Below are 22,525 nucleotides of genomic sequence, written 5' to 3'. Positions count from 1 at the left end.
TACCAGGCTAGGAAGTTTCCTAGTGATGTCTTTAACCCGGGCCCCAGGGAGGCAGCAGACTTCCCTAAGAGGAAGGTCTGTCCAGCATATTGGACTCTCTGTTCCCCTCAGAAGGGAGTTGCCTACAACTATAACCCATCTTTTCTTCCTCGTGGAGGTGGTCGTGATATGGGGAGTAGGCCTTTCTGACCCTGGCCACTCCTCTGGTGTAGATGGACTGTCATCCACATCATCCATTGACTGGCATTCCACACCCAGAGCCTCATACCTGATGTACAGAGGCACCTGCGAAGGCGAGGTGGGCAAGGAGAGGGTTTGCCTGCCGCCCTGAGCGTGGACTTGCCTCCATTCACTCCTTTCCTTTAAGCTACTGCCTTCAGCCTGGTGGGAAGACACAGGATTCCCTTGATCTTGGGTTTTTTCTGGTGGCTGTTCCCATTTCTGTCCCAGGGATGGCAGACATGTTTTTCCCCGTCTATCTCTTTCTCAGACTCCCTGATGCTCTTTAACCTTTCTACTTCCTCTTGTAGGCTGAGCAGATCATCCACCTGGTCACACCTCACACAGCTGTTCTCACTACTGCCATCTGTTACCAGTGAAAGGCTCTGGCACTCTCTGCAGCCTGAGACCTGGATGGCTGCATGTTTTTGTGGGAGCTCTGTCTGGGTTGCCACATCCATTCTGGCGAGTGCAGAGGACATAGCTTTCTGCCAGGTGGATACCATAGCTAAGCTCCTTCTGAGAGGGTGATGACCACCAATTGAACTCACCTCTTGAGTTGGTAGGGTGACTACACCCTTCCTGCACCCCCTGCCACTCAAACTGCCATGCCATGCCCTGGCTGACACGCCACGCTCTTTTTGCAGCGCTCTTGGTCACAAGCACTCCCCAGGGTGCTTTTTATAGGCGTGGGGGTGGTCACAGTTGCTCTGGCAATGCTCAGGCCTCATCAGCATCTCTCATGAGAGCTGCCGGCTCCTGATGGGTCTCTCCACTGCCCTGGCATTTCCCTGCCTCAGGAAAACCCCATGTGCCAAGATCTGCCGCTCTGCTGAGGATCAGGCCGGCTCCAGAGCAGCTCTCCTCAGCAACTGATGGAGCACAGTCACACACTGCTTTTCCCATGAAGTATCAAAATCTTTTCTCTATATAACTGTAGGTCAAAAATACTACAGTGCTGTTTACAGGGATTTTGGCACTAATATGTTTGCATGAGTGTAAGAATACCACAGGCAATATTTTTATCAAAGTTTCTAATGCCTTGAAGAGAAAGTCGGAAATACTCCCTACCTAATTGTGAGCTCCGGAGGCAGTTCCTTCTCTTCTTCCCATATAAGCATATCTACAATGTATTTTATCACAGAGGGAAACACCCTCCTAGAGTGCTCCATAATTTCTTCATTCAACTGACATTCAGAATTCTGTAAAACAGGAGATAATATTAATATGGAAAAGAAATTTAAAAAACGAAAATAGGATTGATAGAATACCTTATTACTATATTTGTTTCAGGAAATTAGCCTTTTCATGATTTTCAAGCAAATTAATCTCACCTAATCTCTTCAAAATTATTTCATCCCAAGGGCTCTCAGTAGTATTCCAACAGTTTCACCCACCTTTTTTACGCATCCAATTTTTATCCAGGAATAGAATACGAAAGGCCTCACCAGATGTGTCAGGAACCTTCAAATTTTTTTTTTTTTTTAAACTTAAGTTTAAAAAAGCTGGTTAACAGCTTTCTGTACACCTGAAGATATTAAAAGTTTGCAGTCCAGACCAAAATTCTTCCCCTGCATTCCTTGCTCTTCTGTGCAGGTATTCTGCGAACATTTATGACACTCCTTGAACAGAATCATCCAAGGAAACCTAACTCTGTTCTTTTCAGAGATCCCATCCCAGATCTAGAAATCATTCAAAATATCCCTGTGAACTGACATATTTCCCATCCATACAGATAAAGCTCATTAAGTGAATTGTCTACATCATATAACATTATTAATCCTTTCCATAAGCTTTTAAGCAGGAGAGAAATTAAGGTTATAAGCAAAGAAAGTCATTACCAAATCCACACTTAAGAAAGAAGCAATCAATATTCAGGTACAAGACATAGATACATTGCAATGACACTGTGTGAAAACAGGGCTTTAATCCAAAGGCCCTGATGACTTTTTCCACATACCACCTTCCTTTCAGCATATGCATATATAAATGGTATATAATGTTATTAATGTTAACGCAACTAAATCCAGTAATTTCATATACAAATATGACACAGAAACAGAAGCTGATATTTTCTAGCGTATTTACACAAAGTTTCCTATAATTTTAGGATCACCCAAACTGCCTACAAAATTTGAATATGTATGTGTTTGCCAGAGTGAGAAAAGATGAGAAACAAAGATGCTTTCCAAGAATAAAGCTTTTCACATGTGACTTTTAATCCCAAAGCACTAAGGGCACTCACCTCTGCAATACACTATCTGACATATGTTAAATATAAAAGAACAGAAAGAGTGATGTGTTTAATATAGCTAAGAATAATGTTTTTGAAAAATTCTTAAATCAGCTATAGTCACATTTATCCATTTATGAAGCAGATTGCTTTAAAAAAAAGTAAAATCATGTTGTGTCAACATAATGAAAAGCTAAAAATATAGCAGAAGAGAAGCAAAAATGCATTAACATGACCAATAGCTTCCAAAGCTCTGAACAAGAGTTTTCTGACCTGATAAGTATTAGAAGAATAATTTGGAGTCAAACATACAATCTAAAATGTCTGCCAATGAAATCACAGTCTATAAATATCACTGTGTGTACATACTTAATTTTGCATAAGCTCGTGGTAGATCTTGGTAATTAAGAATGTAAATGTCTGGGGTAATTATTTTTTTCCCAGACTGAAAAAGCTATCATCATCTTAAAGTTTGGAGCAGAATTTAAAAAACTATAGTGCTAAGAATAATCTAATTGAACTGAGTTGTAAATACACTAAATTTTTTTCCAGTATTTCTTAAGAGTTTGGCTTGTTAAGCATTAACATATGTTAAGCAAAAATGATAGAGCTGGAGGAAAATGCAGAGCTGTGCACAGAGATACTCCAAACAAGAACCTTGTAGTAAGACATGCTGCTCTCCTTCAGTCTGTAGGAGAAATCAAAGGAAACCACATCAAAGGATTTATAAAGTATTGAAAGTGGGGATTGCACTCGTACAAATAGTGAAAAGTTAAATGATGCAATGCCACCTCCAATGCTAGCCACATGAATAGAAGTTACAGTAAAATGAAATTAAGATACATCTAATGTAAATTGAAAGGGTAAAAATAAAATTGCCTCAGAACTATGCCCAAAAATGTGTAATTATTTAAGCTTCCAGTAAACTTCAAAAAACAAAACTGTGGAAGAATGAACAAAGTATGTTCAGATATCAAAGTTTAAAAATAACTAACAACCAAATTTTTTTTTTTAAACAAAGTAAAAATACTTCCCAGGCACATTTATCTCAGACACAAATTCTTGAAGTTATCTGTTTTTAAGGATACATTTAGGCAAAAGGATTTTTATATTTCTGACATAGTGAAGACATTAATTTGGAATCAGTAGGGAATGGATAACATATGTTAAGCAAAAATGATAGAGCTGGAGGAAAATGCAGAGCTGTGCACAGAGATACTCCAAACAAGAACCTTGTAGTAAGACATGCTGCTCTCCTTCAGTCTGTAGGAGAAATCAAAGGAAACCACATCAAAGGATTTATAAAGTATTGAAAGTGGGGATTGCACTCGTACAAATAGTGAAAAGTTAAATGATGCAATGCCACCTCCAATGCTAGCCACATGAATAGAAGTTACAGTAAAATGAAATTAAGATACATCTAATGTAAATTGAAAGGGTAAAAATAAAATTGCCTCAGAACTATGCCCAAAAATGTGTAATTATTTAAGCTTCCAGTAAACTTCAAAAAACAAAACTGTGGAAGAATGAACAAAGTATGTTCAGATATCAAAGTTTAAAAATAACTAACAAAACCAAATTTTTTTTTTTAAACAAAGTAAAAATACTTCCCAGGCACATTTATCTCAGACACAAATTCTTGAAGTTATCTGTTTTTAAGGATACATTTAGGCAAAAGGATTTTTATATTTCTGACATAGTGAAGACATTAATTTGGAATCAGTAGGGAATGGATGACTCCTAAAAGCCTGGAGTGGGGATTCTAAAATGAAGGATTGCTTTTCTGAGCCCCATGTTACATATATACCAACAAGTTTTGTAAATATCTCCTCATTGTAAAACTTTTTTTTTTTTAAACTAAAGTTTCATTAGGATTTTTGTAAGGATACTGTATTTTACAAATGCTCACCTCATTATCTCAGAAATGCTAAAGACTCTGGTGCTTATCCTTGATGTTGTAGATTGAAACCTGTCCGCTACTAAGGGCTCATTTTTAAAAGGAGGTCATTCTGTAGATCAAACTCTAAACTTAATCTACCTTTTAAAAATAGCAGTCAGTTCCTAAGCACATTTTTACCACGTTCTGCATAGCAGACAAACATACTGCAAACATATCCCTCTTCTTATTTGCTTTTACCTGATCGGAGTAAGTTTATAATCACCCTAGCATGATACATCCTCTGCACTTAGAGTAATTAAAGGAATACTGGTCAGGATCATACAGAAAAGAGTGCTTTTTGCTTGACAAGCATGTGACAAACTTCTATACTATCAGAAAACATGCTGGAAAAGAAACATGCAAGATGTCTGTTCCAAATGCGCTTTGCAACTCATTTCTTTTAATAAGCACTATATGCTGAGAAAATTCCTACATTATAGATGTCCTTGATTCTCAAAACAGAGAGCAAACTATGAGGTAATCCAAACATCCACAAGCCTCTTCGTCATAAAAAATCCCTGACAGACAAGTCTTTTATTAAAAAAGGAAGATGGTCATGCAATGCAATCTATCAAATAGTTACATATAGTATATATTAATATACTGATGTATTTCATTACTGTAGTGGTTGTACTTTTGCCCTTTTACTAAGGAGTCTACACATACTGACTGCATAACAACTACATATATTGACAACAAAGAACTATTATAATAAGTAACTTTCTACTTCTTCAAATAATTGTCTTAATTATATGTTTTCTATCATTCACGACTCTCAGGTAGCACTCATTATAGGAGTATGTTCCAGTTTATTTGACAGCAGTTGTAACAGCTTTGGACTTGCACAGCTCCATGACAGAATTGATGATCAAACAAATTCACTGCAAACCAACCAAAGACCTTATCGGAGACTGGAAAAGAAACTTTACTCAAAAAAACATGGGAGGTTCCCTGTTTCCTTATCATCACAGGTATGATTATAGTTCTCAATAAAGTTTAAAACCAAGAGATACTGTGTTAGCTGCTGTCATTATTGATATGTTCTATCCTTTAACCTTATCTCTATTGGACACAAATGGCCTGAAGAATATTCTGAGCAGCTTATCTTCATCCAAACAGAAATAAAATGCTGCAGACTCTGAACGCATGCAGTGTCCTCTCAAGCTTTGTTTGAATACGGTTTTGAAAAAAAGCCCACAAAATTTGGACAGTATGGTTTTAACAAGAGGGAAACAGCCTTTTGGTAAAATTGATAAAGGTTTTAGGGGTTTTCCTAACATTTGTTTTTTGATTATTTTATTGTTATGAAAAAGCTGTTCTAAAGGAAAGGGAGGTAAGAAGCAGAATATACTGTCACAGATACAAATACCAGATCTGTGAGATCAAAATCTATACCTTGCAGAGAAACAAGTTCCCCAGCAGGAAGTAAACATTTCATAAACCATTTTAGGGACTCTGATCAGAGTTGTTGGAACCAAAAAATACTATTATTCTCAAAAGTAAAGTGCTGAAACAATGTTTAGAAGATCTCATACAGAGACCTAAATTTTAAAGCTGGGAGATACAATCTATTTTGTTTAGAATCTCTTTGTTAAAGTTCTTAATGTGCCTCATAGGTCCACATTCATCCAGGTATCTGTGTGATTTTTTTTGTGAGCCATCACAGGTGAAATCTATAACATACACTAGCTACTGTCTGTAAGACAAACTGGACAAACTGGTCACCTGAGGCATATGAATTTATCACTTATCTAGGAGCAATGGAGGTGTTTTGGCTGGAAACAATTTTCAAGTGGAAGAACACTTAATTCTCAACTTAAGGCCATTGCTAAAAGCTCTTTGTGGTATGACAAGGACCTCTCAGCAATCAGCTATAAATCTGATACTGAGCATCTTGTAACATATATTTTCCATAGTATCCAAAGGTGGCTTTGAAGCTGGTAGACACATGAGTTCTCTACCTTCCCATAGGTCTTTGTCAGCAGTACCAGGAATCTAGCATTGCAAAAAAATCTTGTTTTCCTTCAGAACGCAATGATGAAAATGAATACTTCCCAAAGAGGAACTGTGCTAGTTTCTTATTCTGGAAACACCTCTAGAACGTGCTGGAAAAAGTATTAAACACATATGTAGTAATGGTGACAGCAGTGAAATTAACCATACCGTAGCTATTTTTGGGTATTCTAACATTGAGGAAACAATTTGGCTCTTTTGATTACAGGTTTTCATAAATAATATGTAGGTATCGGCCACACATATATCAGATGGCTCAGTACTCAGGGATAAGTACTGCACAGCAGAATAGACTTTACTGATGTAGAAGCAGGTGAACATTACAGTGACAAGCTCCAAGTGGTAATCAGATGACCTCTTCTTGGAGCTTCAACTGTTTTTATCTCTGAAATCCATTAAGATTAATGGTTCTTTGAAGGATGAACAAATGAAGGAAAACTTTGTCTCATTTTTCTGTAAGACCAGTGCTCTTTATTCCTTTTCCATTTGATTTTTTGCCAGATCATAAAGAACAGTACTTTTGCAACAAAACCAGGAGGAATCAGGGGTCTATTTGCAATGACAAATGCTAAGGTTTTTTTGTCCTGATTATCTCAGAATGTAAGACTCTGAAAAAACAATTTTACCTGAAGCAACTGATTTGCCTACATTCTCTGAGAACTACTTGGCATATTTCTTGTTAATATGCTGCTTTATGAGGTACAATAAGCATGAGACATCCTAGCATAAGAGGTTAGTTTTAAAGCACAGGGACTTATTTTAGTCATGGTGACAGATCACACACCAGAATTAACTGACAAAAAAAATTGTTCAGTAATGCAGCAATGTGGAAAACAGAAAATATTACTAAAATCAAGTACTATACCTAAACATTTACTAACCACTGGTTTCCCGGTGCTAGGATGCAACATCCAGGTGCTTGTAAATAAGAACTGAGTAATACACATAGCAAAGAAAAGAGCAAGAGACAGCAATTTTAATTCCGAATCAAAGACAGAAATGCACAAGACAGGTAGATGGAACTGTTCTACTGGGTTTGCCTTTTGTTTGGAGACAAAGGATGTCCAATATATATGTTTGACCCCAACAAGCACCTTGACCAAGGAAATCCTGATTCAACTTGATTGGACCTGCTACATGAATTATACAATATACATACTTTCATATACAGGAATAAGCACTTTTTTAAAAAAGGCAGTATTTACAATATGTATTCTTTCCTTTTAAGCAATATTCTTACTTCTTTTGCAGAACCTGATGCTCCAGGCTCATGTTTAGTACACAGCGGTCCAGCCTTCCATGCCTCTGTATCCCCACAGTCACAAAATCCCCCTCCAGTGGAGCTATGCATCTGTGAAAAACATGCATTTCAGTCACAAAATATGCACATAAAAAGCAAGAGGAAAAAATAGAAATGTGCATTATTTAAGTCAAACACAAGTATAAATACCTACTTACAAAATACAAGAGTCACTGCGTAACCAACAGACTTACCACAACTTTTTTTCTTTTTTTTAGATAAAAGGAGACTTATCGGGGGCGGGGGGGGGGATGTAAACTTTTTGAGAAGAAAATAAAGGAGGAAATACAGTTGCCGCTGCAAAAAAGTATGCAAGTCTTAAATTTAACTAGAAAGTAGGTGAAAAAAGCCTATGACTGATGAATAAACGCTTCATAAATGGCAAAATAATGATTTCTGGTTTTATTAGCAAAATTATAGCAAAGGTGCTTAATCCCTTCTTTACAAATTACTTAAAGTTTGAAAATAATCTAAACAAGAATGTGTATATTAAACAGTCATTTAGCAGTACCTCCACTTCTAACCAAAGAAAATAAGATATAATCAGCATCTAAATGCATTCTTGCAACTTCAACTTTGCATTACACTTGCAGAAAAGTACAAATTCTGACCCTTCATTTTGGCCAAAAGTTCAGATGAAACTCAGGCAAAAATAATTATCCTTAGCTTACTCTAAATCCCCAATCTTAAAATAATTACAAAAAAGCTAACTGACCCAATAAAAAGACATTCAAAAATTTGTTATTTACTTGAAACATTTTAAAATAACCTGATCTAATTAGACGTGCTTCAAGCAGGAGGTTGGACTAGGTGACCTCCTTAGGTCCCTTCCAACCTAAATTATTCTATGAATCTATAAAGAGCATAATCTGTGTTCTTCAGATTGCATCTTTAAAATGGAAATGCAGCAAATCTGCTCCCATCTGACTACCTATTTCCAAGGCTGATGTTTTGCCTGAAGAAGCTACTGAAAAAGAGGGAAAAGACAACAGCTTCTCAGCCCAGCTGTGATTACAAATTGCTCTGTAATCATTATTGTCTATTATCCTTGGTTTTCATCTTACCTCTCCGTAAACTGTGTGTGTGCATGCGTGTGTATATGGAAGTTATATTTGTACTATCCAAGCAGTTTTGTACGTCTTTGAATCAATATTTACAATACATTTTCAGATCAGTATACAAAGACTTATACAGAGGGGCAGAATACTGTATTTTAGTCGCAGTTAATTTTGAGATTGCTAGGACCTTCTTCCAAACTGTCTCTCATTGAAACATACCCACTTAAAGGACATTTATGACCAATTGAAAACACAAGTAAGACAAATTTCTTCAATGGATGTCATGTCAATGAACAGCTGCAAAAAAAAAAAAACCTAGCCCACTTTTTGGTCGTGAAAGATAATTAAATTGAATACATAATGTTTCTGTACGTTTTCTTGCCTCTTGCAGCAGAGTTAGACCAGCTTTAAAAATAACACTTAATATATTGTCTTCCATTTCTGCTTCCAAGGCTGTTTAAATTACAGAGTTCTCAGTGAACAGGGCAAGCAAAAAAGGGGGCCTGGGAAGGAAACAGTAGATGATGGTGTAGGCAGTGAGTTAGCTAAGAATTATTTAAAAGATCCTGCTTTAATTAAAACATGGGAATCACTCAAAGATAACATAGATTTGGCTCAAAGAGAATTAAAAGGATATCAGAAAGAGATGATCCAGTTCTAGAACAATCTTCTCTGACAAAAAAAAATTGATGCTTAACATTTGTTTTAACTTTATCATAGTCCACACAAAGCATGAAGTAATTTATGCAAATCTAAATGGAATCATAGAATCATAGTCATAGAATCATTACGGTTGGAAGAGACCTCTAAGATCATTGAGTCCAACCGTCAACCCAACACCACCATGCCCACTAAACCATGTCCCTAAGTGCCACATCTACACGTCTTTTAAATACTTCCAGGGATGGTGACTCAACCACTTCCCTGGGCAGCCTGTTCCAATGTTTAACCACTCTTTCAGTAAAGAAATTTTTCCTCATGTCCAATCTAAACCTCCCCTGGCGCAACTTGAGGCCATTGCCTCTCGTCCTATCGCTAGTATATGTTCTGGAGGAACAGAGTGGAAATGTAGAGACTGCATCAGTGACATAAGTGTTGAAGTAATGGCCTTTGTATACGCACACTCATTCTAAATTTCCAAACAGTACTGACTGGGACTCAGGACAGGACTGTCATTTTCAGTCACAGCTTTTTGCTCTGACACACACTTCTGTGATATTGCCAAAGAGGATAACAATGTATGCATTCATAAACACTCCCTTGCCCTTTGGTTCTTGAATTAGAAAGTTACTGTTCTTAAAAGAGGCTTTACATAGTTAGAAACATGAGAGAGAAATAATTGAACTAATTAGTAGATCCCAGATTTTATTTTTTTTAAATAAAAATTACTAATGGTTTATATGCATTTTATGATATCCTCAAAAAATCTTCTCTAAAGCTACAAGTACAATTTCTTAATATAAGATTTTTCTACCTTGTACCGATGGTTCTTGTGAATGCTATTCTGGAAGCAGTCCATACAGAGTACACAAGTTGGATCAACTGCACAGTCTCTGCAACAAAAATGGTAACTGGAAAACTTTCTAAAACAAACACATGGAATTTTCATGCACAACAGAAAATGCTGCTCTGAAAAAAAAAAAAATTGAGACTAACAACAGATTCAAGTTATAGAAACATTGGCTACTCCACGTCACAGAAAGATGAAAGCAAATCTTGTTATGCTTGAACCATGTACTCGAGCCTGTTATATCAGATTCTACCAGAAACATGCTTGATTTCCACTTTCAAAAATTGTTGCTAACATATTTCTGTTTTTGCTAAGAATAAGCAGCTATTAAAAACCATGACGACTCTGAAGTAACCTTTGTTGCTTCCAACAACTGTAGCCAGTTTGCTAATGAAGCTTTTGCTACACTTTTGCTAGGTTATGTTTCTAACTTTTAAAACAGTTAGAAGTTAAAATCTAAAGAGAATTCCTTTACGAAATGAGCCAAAGAATATATACTTTGAAATTTAATTTCAACAGCTTCAGTCATGCACTCAAATACCTGAAAATCCAGAATTACACTCATGGGCAATCTAATTCCTTTTTTTTTTTTCTATGTTCCACATACATATGCTTTTTTATATTGCCTTTTTTTCCCTAAAACATGATCACTCTTTCTTTAAATGCTGTTTCATTCTATGCAAAATGTGGATGACAGGTGTTTAATGACAACATATCAAGTTTTTTGTTGTATGCCATTGTTCAACATCTAGTCCAAGCCTCCTTTACAATACAACTAAAACAGTATGGTAATTCTGATTACAGAATGAATTTCCTTTCAAACCTTTAGATGATAAACTTCATTACAATAATTTAATACTTCACTAACATTCACTTATTACCATGAATCTTCTGCAAGGTGAGTTGAAAGAAAGAAAACTTAAGTCAGAAATGCCTGCTAGATTTGAAAGCCCAGTTCAAGACATTTAGATTTTAATATTTCAGAGTATCTATTATTTTTAGCATTTTAGAAGCCTAAAGCAAACATCTATTTAGCTTCAGTTGCAGTAGTAAGTACAGTATTTTGTATAAATACTACCACATTTTTGCAAGACAAGAACTCAAAAAAAAAAAAGAAAAAGAGACCACCTCTGAGAAATATAGTTTTGTCTTTTTGTCTGCTATCATACAAGAATTGTGCAGAGGTAGGAACAGAATTATTCCTGTTACAGCAGCACTAAACTGCCTTGACCATCCTTTTCCTTCGTACAATCCAATGTCGCATTCACTACACACTTTCTAGCAAACACATAAGGACTTCTTCAAAGACCATTCTCCTTTCATACGCAACACTAACTTATTCCTAGAAAAAGCTGAAAAGTATGTGATTGATTAAAACCTTATAGAGTAATTCATAAAGTTTACAGAGAGCTTTCATTTTGACATTTCCTAAATTCTAAGGGCTGGATTTTTTAGCCATAATAATATTCTTCATCCTCAAAAATATTCTTTTGGTATTTCTGATGAGATTTTCTAGGCTTTTAAAATAAACTGAAAACTACAATAAACGATGACAGTAGGATCATATTAATAGTAAAGAATTGGAGCACAGTTGCAATCTTTACATCCACCACAAAGACCTCTGGCTTTTTAATATTAATGTTATTATTCATATCAATTAATATATTTGTATTAATATGAATTAATTAAATAAATTATATCAAATCAATGGGCTGCCATCTTTAATATACTCCAGGACGAGAAAGAAGGTGAAAAAATGACCATTGGTCACACAGCTATTGCTTAAGCGAAGGACTGATGATGCTCAGAACTACTGGATTCTGTTTCAGACTTTGAAAGGGTGAGTACCGTACAGTGCACAAATTTTTATGCTTGTTCTCCCTCAATTCAGGTACAGACCCCATACTCATACCCTATCATCCAATCTCTTCAACCAATGGCTTTCAGTACCTTTAGTATCCTTTCCATTTCCTTCCCCATTTCTCTGCCAGAGCCTGCTTTTCATATGCAATTTTCCTCACTCTAAAGTGATTTGAAATGTGAAGGAAATGCCATTGTCAGTTAAGCAAAGACCTACCGTGACACAAGCAATGACTAGTTAGCAGCACGACTAATTTTATTAAACCACTTTGCTGCATTATCTCACACGGGAACATTCACAATAACATACCTTCATTCTTACCTGCAAGAGTATGTTGTCTCCCCTCCTTTGAACACCTTCCCACAGAGCTGGGAGGTTCCACTCTGTTGTAGTTTCTCCAGGAATATATCTGGGTCTTCCCCAAACAAATAACATTCCAGGGGGTATAATATTGCTGCCTGGACCATTTCTTCTTGTTTCTCCAGCAAGGGGTCCATTTCAGCTGAGTAAATATTTGGCACATGTTTTGCCAAGCACTGTAAAAACGTAGCTTGGAAGTTGAATCTTTCATCACACCACTGCAAGAAAAGTACACCCATGGATAAAGATAAATGAATAAACAAATATAAAGAAAATAGGATTAAGCACTCCTACTGTGAATCCAGAATCCTCTTTCACATCAGAAGTCAGTTCTGCAAGCAATAAAACCCAAGAAACCATGGTTTCCCAAGAATTTCTCTGCTATTTTCCTTTCAGTACCCAACACAGTAACCTCTGTTCCCTTGAGGTCTTCTAAAACACTGTGAGGCAAGAGTTGGCAAGTGCTATGTTACTGTAGAGCAACCCGTGCACTGATTAATTTTCAACTACATGCTTGCCAACAGGCCAGCCAATACACAAATCTTAATGTCTGTTCAGCTGCCAACAAATGGAAAGAGCGGCAGCAGCAGCGGGTTTCCCTGTCTTAGTTGGGAAATAAGTTTGGGATTCATTCTTTAGCCTGCTGATAGTCACAAAAAGTGCAGCAACTTAATGGTCTTTGAAATTGTTACCCTTCGGTAAAACCTTGTTGAAACTGGTCATGAGGGTTCAATAGTTACTGAGGGAGAAAGAAGCCCAATTGATTATATAAGCTTAATGTCCTTCAGAAGTCAGACTAAAATGCAATTTCATATTTATAAGACAATTAATAAAAGTACTTGTTTTGACTTGAGGTTCTTAGTTCTCTTAATTTAAGTCCCTAATTTTACTTGCAACTACTCTAGCTCTCTGAACAGTTCTCTCCAATTGTTCTATTTCTGTCCTTCAAGTCTGAATATTCTTTCTTTCACATTATTCCCATTATTTAGAAATACGTTTTGTTTTTCCCCATTGCAAATCAGATAACAAGTTTACCCATCAAGGCTCCTAAACACAACCTCCTTTCATACACAACCTGGATTTACGGCCAAAAATTTATTTTTGCAAAAGAAAAACATATACATGTAACTTCACAAATAGCTCTAAAGGGAATTTCGTCTAGACCAGCAAGCAGAGAATGAGCAAAGCGACCACCAAAGAGTTCGAATTGAGAGAAGGCTCAAAGAAGTAGATTATTCAACCTTTTTAAGGGATAGAAATGCACAACAGCTTATGTGAAAGGTGAAAAAAATCCTGATTTCTGACTTAAAATGAAACCTACATCAAATCGAATCAATGGATTGCCCCCCAAAATTGACAGAGATGAGGGATTAAATAATAGATCTAAGGCTGCAGCTCCCTAGTTTACTACCTAAATTAGAACAGTCCTCTGAAAAAAGAAATTAATCTAGAACACATGCAGCCCGAAGTGCTGCAATCCCAGTACTCAGAAAGCCAGATCTGCAAACATCATGTAGAAATTGCATATTTGTTTTCTGAAAAACTGTATGTCTACCTAATATAGACAAGTACAAAAAACTGTCTACATACAAAATCTAAACAGAAGAAATAGAAATGAGATACCATGTTGAAACAGCCTAGATTAACAATAACATCCATTACCCAAAACTAACCTGTTAAAGGACATTTGTAGTCACTCCAAATATTTGCTTTATGGCTTTAATAAGACACACTACGCTTCTAATATGTTTAGTTTTAGCCTGAGGCTTCTACTGATACTTTGGCCATCAATCTTCCTTAGCATTACCCTTCGGTAGACCTTTACTTCATTTATCATGGTGATCCATGAACTCAAAGTTATGGAAGAAAATGCACTGCAGACACTGATGGAAAAGAGAAGCCATGGATAATGTGGTCAAGCAGGAGAGTAAATTTGTCCTCAGATCATCCTTGAATATCCTCATTTTATAAGTGCAGGTTGACCAGTCTAATCAGACCTCTTGAATCACAAAGCATTCAACCCATCCTTAAATATCTGAAAACACAGATTAATCCATGAAGTAAAGGGAACCACTTATTTAAATTCCAATTCTAACAAAAATTCTAGATCAAGAACAGATTACTCGAGCAGTAAGCACCACTGTGATCACCATATCAGTCATAAAAGCTTTAGCATACACATGCATGTAATACATATGCATTCTGTATACATATACTACATGCACTCAAATATATAGGTACGTATTTATTTTCACACATTCAGTGCTAAGAAACAAAAGGAAAAGGAAACAAATTAGCTGACTGCCTTTTTATTTTAAGTTGTTCAAATTTTTCAACTACCTAGCAACGATTTTTTTTAATAAAAATTATGCTTACCTGGGGCATAAAAACACCAAATTGTAAAAAGCAACTGAAAATTAAATCCAAATTTATCAAATACTTGCATAACAACACTTAAAAAAGGAAAATATCACACTTAGCTGGGGGTTCTCTGAAAGATATCAAATTGTAAAAGGTAACTGAAAACTGAATTCCTTGATCACGTGTCTATTTTTTATATGTCTGATTTAAGATGAGTGGAAGTAAATTATTCCTACCATAATTAAACTCCATAATTCAATGTTCCTCTTTAAACATGTTTCCTCCTGTAACTTGTTTTTAGTTTTTGTTTTAACTTACCTATACTGCACTATGGCTTTAGCAAGTTCCCCTCCCAATTTGGTTACTTTATTTGTTCAAATGGGGGTGTGGGGGATATGACCCCTTGGCATGCTCTCTTTCCAAAGCACAAGAGAATCCCAGTCCGTAGCTCTTATATCTTAATGTCGTGTTCCCAAGAGATGGTGTAAGTTTAGCTTCTGCGTTGTTGGAACAGAGCACATCATCACTTCAAGAAACACAGGGCTAAGCTTTCCTGAAAATCTGCCAGAAGTGTAGAATGGATTCTCACACAGTCTAACTCACAAGCATTTCAAGCATTCCCATGCAAAGCTTTTAATTCTATCTAAATGTCCAAAAAAGGGAGGACAGGAAGTAGAGAACAAGAGAGAAGAAGGGAAGAGAGAGAACTCCCTCAAGCAGGCTGGCTACCTTCTGGTAAACACAATAAATTATATCCTCAACCTATACATCACCCAGAAAGCATCCATTATATTCACAAGAGAAACAAGAATATTCTTTTTCTTATTTCTAAAAGCTGCACCAGGCTAAACTTCAGACCTATCCCATACCCTCTGTGTCTCCTAGAAGTAATTTATTCCTTGTATCAAAATCTGTTTAGTATACTATATTCAACTGTATAAAGTTACACACAAAACTATCAAAAATACAGAAGCTGCCAAATAAAGCACACCCTGAAGTTAAGACTGACTATCTAATACTAGCTTGGTCCCCTTGTGCACACATATTGAAATTCAGGTTTGAATACTTTGATTAACGCTTTGAGTAGTCCCACCTTCCCTCTGCTCACTCACTCCATTACCTGAGCACATACCCGTCAAGTGCTCAGTTGCTACAGATATAAAAACTATATAAATGAATAAATTGTTAGTTTTTCGTTATTGACCATATAATGACTGCTGAAGAGGAAATAAAATACTGTATCATCATCGATTAAGTTCTAACCATCCTATGCACAGGATGAGCTGGGAGTGTAGAAAAGCCTAAGATCTGTGCAAGACAGCTGCAAGCAGAGATGGGGCTTGCACTGCAGCTTTCTGCCCAGCACTGGTACAGGCTGCCCCGACAGGTTGTGGAGTCACCATCCTTGGACATACTCAAAAGCCAACAGGACATGGTCCTGGGCAACCTGTTCTAGGTGACCCTGCTTGAGCAGGGAGTTTGGACAGGATGACCTCTAGAGGTCCCTTCCAGCCTCAACCGTTCTGTGATTCAAATGCCTTCACCAGGAGAAATCTTATTTCTTTCTCAATTTCTATTAATCTTCCAATTTCTGCTACAAGTAAGCTCTACAGAAGTCATTTTCCAAATTTGATTCCACTCAAAAATGAATTTGAAACAGTGTACTGAAAGAGGCAGAGGTCATGAGATAACACAATTAAGATAAAAACATAATCATGTAACTAAAATACTACTATTGATCGGCTCTCCACAGCCCCCCGGCAGTCACACCCTACTCACTCACCGGGGCCCACAGGTTGTAACTAACAGAGGAAAGCCCAGAGGAAACAGGCCTGAATACACTCCACTCCAACTGACACTATTCCACTGGAAAATATTTTCAGGCTGCAAACTGAAAAATACTGAATTTAGAAAAAAAAATCACCTCCACATACATTTGGAGTAATTAAGGCTTCATCTCAAATTTGAATTCTGGAATTTCTCAGCTTTTAAATATCTGGATTAGCAACCTTAGTAAAGTTCTTTTGATGGGCTTTTCGGTCATTTTCTCATTTTTATTAAAAGTTACCTGAAGAAACAGACATGCCATCATATTGACCATGCAGACACACGCAAGGCCCACAAATAAAACCGCCACAAACAACGACCAGAACGAGCTAAGGGAGTAATCTTGGCAACAGCACACCACCACCACCACCTCTCCTGTGGAGGGAGCAACATCCACGCCATGTCAGTGGGCATGCCCAGGTATTGCAAACAGCAGGCAAAGGTGATACTCGGGAACCCAACACTAGTGAAGAATGTGTGTCAGAGACATGCATTGTCTCCTATCTCTTCTTTTATACTTTATATTTCTAACCTTCTCCAGGTTAGAACCCATCTCTTTTCCTCCTTTAATCACGCATTTCTGTCACATTTTCCTTTTTTAACTTGACAATAATTCTTAAATTGCATGAAAAAGGGAGATGAAGGGAACCAGGAGGAGTTGCAAACCCATGTTTCTCAAGCGTAAGCAGTTTTGTCAAAAGAGCAGAGACAGCATCCATTTTGTCCAAGACATATGATTTGTTCTGTATAACAAAAGCAGTAATCTGTAATCGTTAATGGCTTTTCAGAAGAATATGACTACAGAAGTGGTACTTCACAATACCACTTGAGAAAGAATCATTAGGAGATAACCTCTTATCTTGTATGGAAACATGTCCTCCTCTGTGGGAACAAACTACTAATATTTCTTCCCATGCGTAAGCATACAGAGATCTTTCCAAAAGTCGATTCCAACCAAACATGCCATTTTCTCCTACATCTAAAAGGACAGTTTGTAGGCTTTTTCCAATCCCTTTAAAGAAGCACCACATTAGAAAAGGTCAGAGGATGAAGAATTATATTTGCCTACAAATACTGCTATAAAAAGAGCAAAATATCTGTCATTGGTCTATCCAATATATCCATATCCAATTTTGTCATTCACAAATGCATTCATTTGTGAATACTGCAAACAATAGGAACGAGCGCTAAGTAAGTATACAAGGAAAAAGAAAGTTAAACTCTCCCAATTCACTTTCCACCTATAGATCAAGCATCAAATGAGATTTCTCACCACTATGACAGAATTTCTTTATCATTGCAACAGGTTTATTATGTACATTAATTCAGTAGCCATTACATCCATGACAGGTTTTGATTTACATTCTAAGCACAGTTCTGTTTGAATTCTAAAGTCTTTTCAAACTAAGTTTGCACTAGGTAATACTATAAAAAGCAGCTCTACTTTAACTGCACTGATTGACACATTAATCTTTTAGTGCAAAATTGACTGCATAGATTTTGAGACTATTTTTAGAAATATACATTAATGTAATCAGTGAAAAGAAGGAATATTAATATTTATAAACATTAAAAATTATGATGGAATAGACATTGCCAGTAGCACAAACTAAAACCTGCACCTGGTCCAATATTCCAGTTTAAAGGAGTAGTAAAAAAGCTTAGTTTGTGCATGACATAAATCGGTCAGGCATGAGATGGCAATACCAGCTGCCCATCAAGACAGCTGGTAGAAGCAGAATTTTAAAAGTAAATATATAAAATGCTGGGGACATACTGATTTCAAGCAGGTGCCATTCAACATAAATACCAAATGCAAAAGGCTGCTTTACTTTAATGCATATAACAGTTGTTACTAGTTAAACAGAGATTAGCAGGACAACAGATCACAGAAAAATTTTATTCTGATATTGTCTATCCAATTGAGCAACCATGAAAGACATTTTAAAAGGATAAACACGCAGAAGTTCTTTGATAAGCATGCAGAATACTTAAAATTTCTTTAGAAAGCAAACTTCAAAAGATTATTGAACTAACATTTTCATATAAGTTTCTGCTTTTAAATTTTTAGTTCAACTTTTCCTTCTGTTTATTTTGGTTTAAAATTATCAGTTTCCTAATGCACTGAAAATAAGATCCAGCTGCAGTACAGAACACCTAGACATTATTTTTTAGTAAAAATAACAAGGAGAGAAGGCAATCTATTTCAACCTCAAAGATATATATTCCCCAAAGAGGAGGCTTCAAAAATAAGCACTAGAAATTAATTAGCATATTTGTTCTTCCCTGCCTCAAATCAAACTGAATTTTTTTAGGAGCATAAATTCTATTATCTCAGGAGGGGCACAGTTCAGGGAGTTAAAATGGAAGCTTACTGTAGTTTTTGGTCACATAAGCATTACGTAGCTGTTCAGCATTACGTGTTTCACATTCTCCAAGAAAGTATAGCCAATGTTTTAGTAGAGAATCTAAGCTTAAAAGTATTACTGTTTAGAACTCAGTTACAAAAGATCTGTTTTCTGACACATCATTCACATGGCTCCTTTATATAACATAACAGGGAACCAGCCACGTACCAAACTTTGGTCTGCTCTGGATATCAGTAATTACACTGAAAGAAGCAAGTTTGGTTTCAAAAGTTATTTTCTATTGGCACAACATGGGTAACATTCAAGACTGTCTAACGTTGTCCTAACGAAACATCAACTCTGACCTGAAGACATAAAAGAACTGTTTGATCTCTACATTCATTTAAACTTTGGCCTCTAAGCCAAAGCAGGGTGCCAATTAATGTTAAAAGATGCTTTAATGATGCAGGTGTTTGCCCACTGGGAATGAGACTCATAACAACAGCGCAAACTACCAAAGCTTTGTCTACAGTAGAATCTACCTTGATTGGTAGTCTCCAACGACTACCAGTTTAGCTGGACCAGAGCAAATCAGCAACAACCAGAGAAGCAAAAATAACCACCAGCACCATCAGTTACTGTTTTGGCTGCTGGACAGCTAAAACCAATGTAGTCTTCAGGGTAAACAAGGCATAGACCCAGGCTGTTCAACCTCTTTGAAACCGCAGGTCAAGTGCCAGTTTTAAGTCACACTCATCTCCAAAGTCACAAGAGTGCAGCTTCAGTTCACGGGGGTAAGTGCTTGAATGCAAACAGGTGACCAAGGAAACACTTGAAGCGAAATCATGGCCTGTAGTTCTCTCTCTGCCATGCTGTAGATATCTCTACCGTACCACCTACCAATTGGATACTCTAGATATGCTACAAAATTAGCAGGATACTACTAAGTAGGTTCAACAGGCAAAACAAAGTAGCCAGAAATTCTAGAATTCCCAAGTCTTTGAGGCATGCAATCTAAACACCTTTCATGTTCCAATTTTTTTTGGTCAAACCTGTGTTAGGTAGATAGCAATGTACAATTAACACGGCAACACTAGGGGAAATTGGAATTCAGTATCAGGCATTAAAGCAAAACAATATACAAAATACATATCTTGCAAAAAAAAAAAAAGTCATTCTCCCTAGAAAAATAGCAAGATCATCACCTTTGCAGAGTTGTTTGTAGTATTCTGTGAGACTTTAAAATAGAACTTTTTCTTTAAGTTCTGACTATTCATTTGACAGATCCTTTTTATTTTGTTTCTAGAGAAACAAAGGAAAGGCCTTGATTCTTTCCTTGTTTGATCCTTAACATCCATGCTGTGACCCTTGAGGGAACAGAGTCTCTATCAAATTTCTTAGCACCAGACTGCACTTCAAAAATTGCAGCTACAGTGGTTATTTATAAAGTAGTAATTCATTAATTTGGTATAGTTATGTTTGAGAGGAAAAAAAAAAACAAACCCAACTGACATTTGTTTATACTAGGTTTTTGTATTAATGCCTGTGTACTCAAACTTGCCTTGCACCCACCCAATTTTCCAATTATCATGAATTTTAAGATCCATTGTATATGTAGTCTAATTCTGCAGTGAATGCACGCGTAATAAAATTCAGGTGAATCTATCTGTATCTAGCACTAACTCAGCATCTCCCAAATGCTTTCCCTTGTACACCAAAAAGAACCTGCTTATCCCTAGCTTCTCTACTGTTTTGGGATCTTGAAGACACTTAAACAGTTGCATGCTACCAGGAACATCCACTTGCAAGCTACATTCTCCTGGAGCCACATACCTCTTGCAGCACTGTAACAGTATTACAGCGGAATTACAGCAACCATAATTTGTGCACTTTACGTGGACTTGAGCAAAGATGACAGATACCTTCACAATCGCAGTTCACTCCTGCACTAACAAAAGCCACAAAAATTATGAAGAAGTATGAGTAAACATGAAAGCAGACAAGGAAGGAAAAACCACAGCATTGCTCAATGCCATAACAAAATGAAAGCACTTCAATAGAGCGGTAAATATATAAGGACGCAAGCACGACGTTGGTGATGCTCCAGTTACCTGTTGCAACTTCATGGACTCCACTTCTTAGACACTGATACAAGTGTACAATATACACTGTTCTGCTAATACACTGCACTGTTCTAAAAACAGTGGCTTTGACTATATGCAATTCGGGGCTTATTTACACAAAAGGATATGCTGGTTTACCTAAAGATGAACTTTTAAACTAATTTGGCTTAACATAAACTGATGTAAAATTACATGGACATGTCTTCTGGTCTAAGCAGGTTAATTCAATTTAGGGAGAGGTTAGATGTAAAACTGGAAGAAGTCACTGCAACTCCAAAATAAGGTGCCTGACTGAGATTTCATTAATCTCAAGAAATAACCTGCATATGAATATTCCCTCCATATTACTACTCGATTACAACACAGCTACAAAAGTAAGGCTCCTCATAGGCATTTTCTCAACTATACAATAGCATTGAACACCACAAAACAAGATCTGAAATACTTTAGAATGCACAAGCACCTGTATTATGTTTTGCTTTCTGAGATTAAAATTCAAAATCAAGTTTTTTTCCTGCCTTTAAAGGAAATATCCTAATAATAAAGCTTTTCTCTTCTTGTACACCACTACCCCACTTACATCTATACTTCTGTATATGAGTATTGACTGATGACAGAAGATGGGACTTCTGAAAAAAAATCCCTTTTCTTCACAAATATTACTGAGAAGGTACACATATGTCAAAATTTGAAGATTTAGTATAAATTAAAGTCTTTGAAATACTTTAATATCTAAACCCTGCTCATATATTCCAGATAGCAGCCACCAAAGCAGGCAGGAGTCAAATTAGAATTTGTTTAAAATACAGATAGACAAACAACCAAGGGCTGGATCCAGCCTGCAAAGCAGGCTTTTATTAGGCCACCAGCAATGCCTGCTAGAAAACTACTAGACAAGCGCAGTCCAGCCCATCAGTCAGCCAAGCAAAATGCAGATGCTGTTGGGAAAGAAAAGAAAGTAGACAGGGTTTACTACTAGGTCAGTGCCAGTGCAGCCCAAGTTCAGCCCTCTCTCTTCCAGGGCAGCTCAGCTCAGGAAGCAATACAGCCACTATAGAGAAGTAGAGGGCAGAGACGGGACCTGACTTTGACTAATGCAGCCAAACGCCAACTCAGGTATTTCCAACTACAGTCATCCAACCTGAAGAGTTGGAGTTAAGTGCACAGAAGAAACCACTGAGTTGGGCTGGGTGCAGAAGAGTTTATTACCTGAGTCATCACCATCCATTCCAGAATCAGGCTGGCTCCTGCAGAATCATTCAGGTAATCCTGCACCATGCACCCAGCGCTCTGGGAAGGTTTGCTAGTCATGCAGCCAGGTGTGGTGCTGCACTGCAACCAATGGCACCCAAAGCCAGAGACAAAAAAGGAGA

At 36.8% G+C, this 22,525-nt stretch overlaps 1 protein-coding gene across 2 annotated transcripts in view; it reads right to left on the bottom strand.

The window, feature by feature from the left end:
* Window positions 1-12,705, bottom strand: part of UBR1 (ubiquitin protein ligase E3 component n-recognin 1) — a 66,206-nt gene extending 53,501 nt beyond the window's left edge. For both annotated transcript variants that reach the window (XM_009319199.1, XM_009319200.1), the window contains exons 1-4: window positions 12,455-12,705; window positions 10,237-10,315; window positions 7,645-7,755; window positions 1,291-1,421 (exon numbers count right to left, since the gene is read on the bottom strand). In XM_009319199.1, coding sequence (XP_009317474.1) covers window positions 1,291-1,421; window positions 7,645-7,755; window positions 10,237-10,315; window positions 12,455-12,630 — 497 coding nt within the window. In that variant the 5' untranslated portion in view covers window positions 12,631-12,705. The remainder of the gene's footprint in view (window positions 1-1,290; window positions 1,422-7,644; window positions 7,756-10,236; window positions 10,316-12,454) is intronic.
* Between the last annotated feature and the right edge of the window lie 9,820 nt (window positions 12,706-22,525).

The sequence above is a fragment of the Pygoscelis adeliae genome, unplaced genomic scaffold (assembly GCF_000699105.1).
Source record: "Pygoscelis adeliae isolate BGI_AS28 unplaced genomic scaffold, ASM69910v1 Scaffold22, whole genome shotgun sequence".
NCBI classification, from domain to species: domain Eukaryota; kingdom Metazoa; phylum Chordata; class Aves; order Sphenisciformes; family Spheniscidae; genus Pygoscelis; species Pygoscelis adeliae.
The sequence above is the reverse complement of the archived record's forward strand: the minus strand, read 5'-3'. Positions and strand labels throughout refer to the sequence as shown.